At 36.0% G+C, this 9,560-nt stretch overlaps 1 protein-coding gene across 2 annotated transcripts; it reads left to right on the top strand.

The window, feature by feature from the left end:
* Nucleotides 1-1,514: 1,514 nt before the first annotated feature.
* Nucleotides 1,515-9,027, top strand: LOC110912342 (eEF1A lysine and N-terminal methyltransferase). Of its 2 annotated transcripts, XM_022157037.2 has the most exons (14): nt 1,515-2,052; nt 3,794-3,895; nt 3,999-4,065; nt 4,208-4,392; nt 4,709-4,969; nt 5,053-5,136; nt 5,270-5,317; nt 5,719-5,783; nt 5,899-5,947; nt 6,026-6,502; nt 6,597-6,671; nt 7,340-7,488; nt 7,919-8,069; nt 8,590-9,027. In XM_022157037.2, exons 1-14 carry the CDS (start codon nt 1,684-1,686, stop codon nt 8,776-8,778), a joined length of 2,271 nt encoding a protein of 756 aa, XP_022012729.1. In that variant the 5' UTR covers nt 1,515-1,683; the 3' UTR covers nt 8,779-9,027. The 2 variants fall into 2 exon arrangements, with proteins under 2 accessions (XP_022012729.1, XP_035838713.1); XM_035982820.1 differs by lacking the exon at nt 1,515-2,052 and having other exon boundaries at nt 3,857-3,895; nt 3,999-4,062; nt 4,206-4,392.
* The last annotated feature ends 533 nt before the right edge of the window (nt 9,028-9,560 follow it).

Here is a 9,560-nt window from a genome sequence, read left to right as displayed (position 1 = left end):
AGGCGTAGTTGTATGAATGAACCATGAAGTTTATTTTTTTCGATTTTTTTAAAGAATGACATTGACGTGTATGCGAACGATAAATAAACTACCAAGTGTTTCTATATAATAAATCGTGTCAAATGAACATTTATATTTATATATACTACATTTCACATGGAGGGGAATAGTGCCAGGCAGCTGCCTGATACTTCCTCATTAGTCTAGCCAAATTACGATTTACCCCGTTTAAATTTACAGTTATGCCATTGGTTTTGTTTTTTCTTCTTCTAGCTAAATTACGATTTTGCCCTCATCTCAAATTTATAGTTTTGCCATTGTTTTTGTTTTTATCTGGGTTAAATTACGATTTGCCCCAGTGTAAAATTAAAGACATGCCATTGTTTTAGGTTTTTTTTTTTGTGGCAAAACTATGGTAGTGTTTTGTTTTAATTGGTTGGCTCAGTGTAATTTCTTTTCATGCCAAGCGGCTTTCTAGCACACGCTCATTTGTCCTGAAAAATTACAATTTTGCCCCTAGTTTAAAATTATAGTTTTTCCATCGTTTTAGTTTTTTAAGCAAAAGTATGGTAGTGTTTTGTTTTAATTGGCTGACTCCATGTAATTTTTTTTTGAGATTGTGTTATGAGTAGTATGTTCAGGTAATCGAAACACAAAGTTACATGTTATGAGAGAAGTATTTGGTTTAGTGCCCCACAATGTGAGCCGGGCAAAAACTAGTTGGATAACATTATCAGGGTATACGGGATGCATGCCACAAGCCATGCGGGGAGAGGTTTTGCCGCACAGGGTGAGTGCCGCCATCAATCATTTGCCGCGCGGTGAAGATATTTGCGGTGAGTTATTGCCGCTTGCGGGGACTTGAGGGAGAGGGGTAAGTGGTGGGGCCCAATATCTTCTCAACCAATCATGTTTTATTTTATTTTTTTTAAATGGTTTGGGTGAAACCACCCCCTATATTTTTTGAGCAAGAGGGGAAATGACATGACATATTATGACTAGATGGGTGAAATTTTCTCCCAGACTCATGAGACATGCATCCCTTATACCCTCACAAACACTAAAAGTGAGAGCATAAAATTGTGTGTTAAAAACATCAGAAATTGAGAGCACAAAGTTGTGTGATCCGATGTTAGTTAAAATCAATACATTATAACATCATATGTTTTTTTTAACAACAAGGAACAATGTGACAACCATCGTGACACCGGGCATTGTGGACAAGGTCGACTACTCGATCGTCACCAACCTCTTGGCTCTCCCAGATGCGCGGAAATCCGATCTCCACCCGCCCGAAGTCACGACAGTGGAATAATCGGTAAAACTACGCCTCACATCCAAGATGAACCGGTGTCACCCGTATCCACCCTTCACCTAGATGCTGCAAAAAATAATAGGAAGAATGAGAATCAAAACTGAATCATAAAAAAAATCAAATTTTTCTCCAATCACTCCACCACTTTCATGGCATCACATATTTCTTTAAAAATCACTTCACCCACGAAAATATTTTCAAAAAATCACTTAACCCACGAAAATATTTTCAAGTCACTTGGGCCGGAGGTTTACGGTCCGCATAAATTCGGTCCCGGTACGGGTCGAGCAACTGACATAAAACCCTTCAAGACCTAAACACTAGGGTTCAACACACACACACACACACAGTTAGAAAGCTCAACAAAAATGGGGAAGCAGAAGAAATCCCAACAACAAGAAGCAGAACTTCTAAGCACACTTGACGACTTCACGAGCAAAGAAAACTGGGACAAATTCTTCAGCATCAGAGGCACCGATGACTCCTTCGAATGGTACGCCGAGTGGCCTCAGCTCCGAGACCTTCTTCTTGCACAGATCAATTCAACAGAATCAGAGGTTCAGATTCTTGTTCCTGGTTGCGGCAATTCTCGGCTATCTGAGCAGTTATATGATGCGGGATTCCGTTGTGTGACGAATATTGATTTCTCTAAAGTTGTGATTGGAGATATGTTGAAGCGGAATGTGCGTGTGAGGCCGGTTATGAGGTGGAGGGTTATGGATATGACTAGTATGCAGGTATTGTGGTTTACATTTAATGTCATATTGAGTTATCTGTTTCCAGTTCCACACACGCAAAAACACAAACACCTGGTGTGCGTTATCATATATTGGCATTTCTGGCCTAGTCAAGATCAGGGGTGAGCAAAAAACAGATTAACTGAACCCAAACTGAATCAACATCCAACCGAAATAATAACTGACCCGATCTAATAACCAGCTGTTCGCTTTTGATAATTTTTGAAAGAGTTAAATGCCATTTTAGTCACTGTGGTTTGGGTCATTTTGTCAGTTTAGTCCAAAGGTTTTATTTTTCGCCTGTGGGTCCAAAAAGGTTTCACCGTTTTCATTTTAGTCCACTGGTTTAACTTCATTCATTTTTTTGTTAACGAGAAGGGCAATTCGGTCATTTTATATGTAATTCTGTTAATTAGAAGGGCAATTCGGCCATATAAAATGACCGAATTGCCCTTCTCGTTAACAGAAAAAATGGATGAAGTTAACCCAGTGGACTAAAATGGCAACGGTGAAACCTTTTTGGACCCACAGGCGAAAAAATGAAGCCTTTGGACTAAACTGGCAAAATGGCCCAAACCACATGGACTAAAATGGCATTTAACTCTTTTTGAAAACTAAAAATTACTGTTCGGTTTTGGTTATACAGAACTAATATGAATGAAGTTGGGTATGTGTTTTAGTGTAGACAGCTTTTTGAGAGCGACATTGACTTGATTCTGGGGCATGCTTTTAATATATGTCAGCTTCCTCAAGGTTCTTTCTGTTATGGTGGCAAGTTTCTTTATATAGCCCTTTTATAGGTTGCCTAATTGGTTGTGGACTTGAGGAATTATTCAGTAGGCATCTTCCTGCATTACAACCTAATAAGAGGTTTACCCGTAAAACAAAGGCTAAGTAATGGCAGAGAAGTCCATAAGTATAATACAAATTGGTTGAGAGGAAAGAAGTAAATGATTGACAGTAAAATAAGTAATTATATATGTGTATAGTCTGTAGCCTGAAATTAAACATCGAGCAGTCCTTCTACTCGTATGTTTCTTTAGTGAATGATTTGCTAGGATATGGTACATTATGACCGTATTTGGCCAGGGATCTGATTTAGCATTGAAAATGTAAAATATATGGATTTAAGTGTTGGGCGGTGAAGGCTTAGCATGGGCAGCCAGCCAGGATTATGGCATGTTGCCATAATTAAGTTTTCTTGATTAGAAAGTTTGTAGCTCTAATATTTTATTATAAATAGTGGTCTTAGCGTTGTAATTCTGTGAGCATGTAAATAAAAAGAGTACTAGTTGCAGCCCGTGAAGTCGTGAGCGTAGGTCACACCGACCGAACCACGTTAAATCCCGTGTCTCTTCTTTTCAGTTTCTTTGTTTCTGTTCGTGTTTGATTCCTAACATTAAGGACTCCTAAATTGAGAGGCTAAAATGGGGATTCATTAATCTGAATAAGGAGGGAAAGCAGTATCACAAGATATAATCATAAGTTGTCACTGATAAAGCAATTTAAAGTTAAATTCAATAAAAGTTTATTTAAATAAAAAGATGGTTAGAGCCTAGAGGAAAGTTTTAAATATTGATCGTTAAACATATAATTATTCAGTTTTATTTAATGTAACGGTATGTCTTGCCAATAGCCGTTCAACTACCTGACACTCTCTAAGGCGAATGGTCTTAATATTTTCAAAGAACTTTGTGTTACTTATATCAACCTCTTTTCTCTAACTGCTGTCATTTTCCAGTTTGCAGACAAGTCATTTGATATTGTTCTTGATAAGGGAGGATTAGACGCTTTAATGGAGCCCGAGCTTGGCCCTACACTAGGGACTCAATATGTATCAGAGGTCTCTTCGAGTCAATTATGATTACAGTTTGTATATTTTTTTTCCATGTCCCCTCAAAAATCGGACGTCACTTATCTGTTAATATTTGAATAAATATTTGCAGGTGAAGAGAGTTCTGAAAGACGGGGGCAAATTTATTTGTCTCACCCTTGGAGAATCTCACGTTTTAGGTATCGATTCAGATAGATTCCTTTTTCGTGTTTAATATTATGATTCACATACATTTATCAATTCATAATGAGAGAAATTTGAGATGCTTTTTATTACTTTGTGGTTTTGCTAATCACACGTTATTCCTATGTCTCTTTTCAGGCATGTTTTTCCCCAAATTTCGTTACGGATGGAAAATCAATATTCATTTACTACCCCAAAAATCATCGAAAAGTTCTAAATCGAGTTTAAGAACTTTTTTGGTGGTTGCTGAGAAAGCAAGTCCCACTACACTGCAAACGATACTCACTTCTTTTGATCATGATACACTTGGCAGTGGTGATCAGGTACTACCGTACTAGGATCTATCGGCTTTATTATTCTTTTTTAGATGTGACAATTTCAATCGATTTACTTATCACTGGGTCGATTTGGGTCATGTTTTATTTCAAACGGGTCAAATAAAAATCATTTAAGAAAGCTGATATCCAAAGATTTTGATTATTATAATAATTTTTTGAATTAACGCATAAATTTATTGATGAAGTATTTTAGATAGAAGGAAAATAGTGATTGTGGGTCAACTAGGTGGGCCCTGTCTCTGCCTGTACTAAAACGTTTTAATCCCTTACCTTATGCATGTAATATTGTCTATATTTCTAGGCGCGTGGATTTATTGAAGCACTTGAAACCGAGAACAAAATTAGAACAAACTGGTCTAGTGGTAACGATATATTGTACTCACTCGAAGACCTAAAAATAGGAGTCAAAGGGGATCTATCAGAGCTTAGACCGGGTCTTCGTGTACAGCTCACTTTAGGTGGGCCCGGGCAGTCTCGCTTCTGCTACAAAACTGTACTTCTTGACGCTCAGCAAAACTCAGACGAGTGTTTATATCATTGTGGGGTTTTTCTTGTACCCAAGGTTTGCCTTTCATATATTATTAAAGTCAGCAATCAGTTGGGTATATTTTATTATAAAATGTGTAACTATATTATAGATTTCAGACTCGAGCTCATGAATGGCTCTTCTCTTCAGAAGAAGGACAATGGATGGTTGTTGAGAGTTCAAAGTCAGCTCGGCTGATAATGGTAACTATTTTGGAATGAAACTGCAAGCACACAATTTTCTTTTTTTTTTCTTTTCTTTTTTATTTTTCTTTTTTTTTTATAAATCATCCTTATAATCTAAAGCATCCAAATGAAAATTGTGCCTTAATTTCAGGTTTTCTTAGATGGCAGCCATACTGATACCAGCAGTGAGGATATACAGGCAAGTTTTGTTTTTATGATTAATAGTTCAGGGACAGATGTCAGTATGTCACATGTACATATACATATACATATACCAAGTTCTAGCGCTTCTCACGAAATACATGCGTTCTCATTTTAACCCAACCTTATAGCGAAAGTTTAAAATACAAATGGGTTTTACGTGCGAAGGTACGAAGTGAGCAAATAATGTGCGTAATAATGTTTTAAACCCATGCGTAAATTTGAGTTTAACCCATGCATAATCTGAGTTTAACCCATGCATAATTTTGAATGTGCACTTCGTACGCTTCGCACGTTAAGGGGCTATTGTATGATAACCCACCCCTATATATATATGTCCATGAGTATTAAGTTGGTGAGTTTTGTTTTCTTTCTCTTTTCTTTTTCTTCTTCTTTCAGAAGGATCTTTCTCCTCTTGTTAAACAACTAGCACCTGCTAAAGTTGAGGATGCAGCTCAAATTCCGTATGTTGTTTTAGTAAAATATATTTCCATTTTACCGGTGGTGCTATATATGTTTTGTAATATTTACATTATTTTAAAAAATATCTTTATTAATTATTATGAAAATCTTGAATAGATTTATGGCAGCAAGTGACGGGATCAAGGAGAGGAAAGTTGTTCACCAGGTTTTGGATCATTTGTATATAGTCTATTTTAAAGCATTAATCTGCCTCAAGATGATATTTTGTTATTTTTTTTAACAGGTTACATCTGAGTTGACTGGTCAAATAATTGTTGATGACGTGGTATATGAAAAAGTCGATGGTCAACTCGGTCAACTATCTCTCTCCAATGACCTTGTATTTCGCCGGCTAACTTTTGAAAGATCGGAAGGCCTGATACAATCCGAAGCTTTGCTAACAAGTGAAGGATCTCAAAACAAAACCGGTGATAACGGAAATAAGAAATCCAATTCTTCTTCAAAATCGAAGAAAAAAGGAAGCCAGAAAAGAAACGATTCTCAGTTGTCAGTAGTAGATGCAAGCAATGATCTGACCGTCGATCATGGTTATTTAGCGAGTTCTTATCATTCCGGTATCATATCGGGATTTACGCTGATCTCTTCATACCTCGAAAGAATGGCATCATCTGGAAGACCAGTTAGGGCAGTTGTAATTGGTTTGGGTGCGGGGCTACTTCCTATGTTTCTTCGTAGATCGATCCCGTTTCTGCAAGTCGAGGTAATATTAAAGTTTAACTAAATTAACTGCCCGTAAAAAGGAATACGTGGCTTAAAAGTTAAAATCACCTGCTCAAATGTTTCTATAACTTCAGGCTGCCGAGTTAGATCCAGTTGTGGTGGATATTGCAAGGGACTATTTTAGTTTCAAAGAAGATGATCGCTTAAAGGTATTGATTCTAAACTGTTCTCAATTGGAATTTGTTTTCGGATCAACCTTTCTGTCATATATCTTTGCATCATAGGTAGTTTGTAAACGAACCTGATGATGAACGAGGGCTTATTCGTGTTTGGTAGTTTGAGTTTAACTGAACAAATGAACGAACATGAATCCATTAGTGAACATATTTTTTTGTTCATGTTCGTTCTTTAAGAAAATATGTTTGTTTGTGTTCGCTCATTTAATAGATATATACGGACATACATGAAAAAATACATTTTTTAAAAATAGCTTATAAAAATTATTAAAGTTAAACTATACATTATATATAGTTTCATATACGTTTGTTCACGGCTTCACACTTAGTAATATATATGTTAATATATATATATATATATGTGTGTGTGTGTGTGTGTGTGTGTATGTATATAATATTTCTACATAAATGAACATCATAAACGAAAAGTGTACTGATCGTTCACCGACGTAAATGAACGAACGAGAAGCTTGTTCGTGTAAATAAACGAACATAGTCTTGTTCGCGTTTGTTTATTTAATACATAAATGGAACAGAAATGAACTTCCTACCGAACGGTTCACTGAACATTCGTTCGTTCGTTCGTTTACAGCCCTGCATGGGCAACAATGAACTTCAAATCATTTGTTAATACATATCAGGTGCATGTCACTGACGGAATCAAGTTTGTTGAAGACGTTTCCACAAAGTCACCTAGCTCTAACGGGAGTTGCAGCGAACTTGAAGCTCAAGGTGAACGCATTGACAGAGTGGACATACTCATTGTAGATGTGGACTCCCCAGACTCGAGGTTATTAAATATTTTACAGTTATGGAAAGAACAGGGGCGTCTCTGAGAATTCATGTACCCTGTTCGAGCTCGAAAAAATTTGCCCTTCCGTAATGTTTTATTATTATTATTATTATTATTATTATTATTATTATTATTATTTTATTTTAAAATCAAATGGGTATTGGGCTCACGAAAGCTAATGCCAATGGGCTAACTTCCAAACTATAAAAATTGTTTTGTAAATGGGCCTATCTTGGAGTTGGTATAGGTATACTATTTAAAAAAATTAACATATATATCGGATTTTTTTATAAAAAACACATGCCCTCGAAATCACGGGCCCTGTGCGGTGGTCCTCCCCGCACACCCTCATCACCGCCCATGGGAAAGAATATTCGGTTATTAATTATAATTGTGTTCTGATGTTATTTTTCACCTTCGGTTGCAGCTCTGGAATGACCTGTCCTGCTGCCGACTTTGTTGAAGAATCTTTTCTCAAAACCGTTAAAGATTCTCTGTCGGATGAAGGTCTTTTTGTTATTAACTTGGTATCGCGATCGCAGTCCATAAAAGAAGTGGTTATATCAAGAATGAAAGGGGTAAGGATTGCTTAATACTACTACTAATTGATCTGACCAACTTACTTTAATTAAAAGACAATAATAATATTATTTAATTACACCTCCTAAACCATTTAAATTAAAAAAATCAACAATATTTCTCGAAATATTGCGGTGTTCACGATTGCTTTGGTTGGGGTTTGAAGGAATTTTTGAGCCAAACGCCAACACTACAGTTTCGGGTAACGACAAACACTGTCCACTCTTAGATGTTTGACGTTTGAAACAATTTTTTTTCTTTTTTTTTCTTTTTCAAATTGTCAGTTCGTATCAATAATTTTAAAATGATAAAGATTGTTAATAAATATAATGCATATACGTAACTGCATATAATATTATAAAAGTCAAAAGGCTGGTTCAAGTTCTAAATCGTTGGCCGAACAGTTAAACCGCCAAAATGAACCATGGGTTGTATGAATCCTCAAGTCGGCCAAATTGGCCGAGTTGCTTCAGTTTTGTTGGATCTTTAAGCTTTAACGTTACCCATCTCTGATTTCAGGTGTTCAGCAAACTGTTCTCCCTTCAGCTTGAAGAGGACGTGAATGAAGTTATATTTGCACTTAAATCCGAGGGGCATACGTCACCCGAGCCTTATAATCAACTCCAGAAATTATTAAACGTCAAACACCCTGAGATGAACACGATCATAATCGATTCTGCAAAGAAGATAAAAGATCTTAATGGTTGATGTTTGCAGCTCTGTTTTTTGGTTGATGTGTGCAAGCCTTCTTGGAACAAATGGGTCAAAATGGTTTCAGGTAAGATGGGTATTTTTTGTACTATTTGAAACTGGTCAGGTCTTGTCGACCCGCACACATCTTTTTGGAGTTCTATATAAATGTTGTGTTAATTGTTTTAAAAACTATATTGTTACACCGACGAATTTCTTTGGTAAAACGATTTGAGGTTGAGTATGTTAAAATACAGTTTAAAGACTTGATGGTATAAAACTAAAAGTTTTACCAATTTTCTTATGAAATTTGATTTTTAAAATAAAATATAACGCGTAATTAAAGTTGTGTTATATTGATTTTGACATAACAAGTTAAAACTCTCCAATCACTTAGTGTGGTTTCACATACTATAATGAAGTCACGTAATGGATATTGAAAATCACGTAGTCATGTGTTGGGTACTCAAAATCATGTAATCACGTAATAGGTATTCAAAATCATCTAATCACGTAATAGGTATTCAAAATCCTGTAATTTTTTTAAAGAAAGCTATAGCAATAATTTCGGTGCTAATTGATGTCTAATGCTAAATGCTTGCTAAGAATTTCGGTGCTAAACTAAACAATCTCTCTTATAAGCTTCAATAGTAGGAACATGCCAATTTATATTGCATGAAAGGTGATTCATATGAATTAGAGTTGATGTGGAGTGTAAAGAGTGATTAGTGTAACAAACAAACACATGTATGCGCTCACACATATACATATAGGGGCTGTTTGGTAGTCTCTTAATGACC

Source organism: Helianthus annuus, chromosome 14, assembly GCF_002127325.2.
Source record: "Helianthus annuus cultivar XRQ/B chromosome 14, HanXRQr2.0-SUNRISE, whole genome shotgun sequence".
Classification (NCBI taxonomy): domain Eukaryota; kingdom Viridiplantae; phylum Streptophyta; class Magnoliopsida; order Asterales; family Asteraceae; genus Helianthus; species Helianthus annuus.
This window is presented reverse-complemented; position numbering and strand designations above follow the sequence as displayed.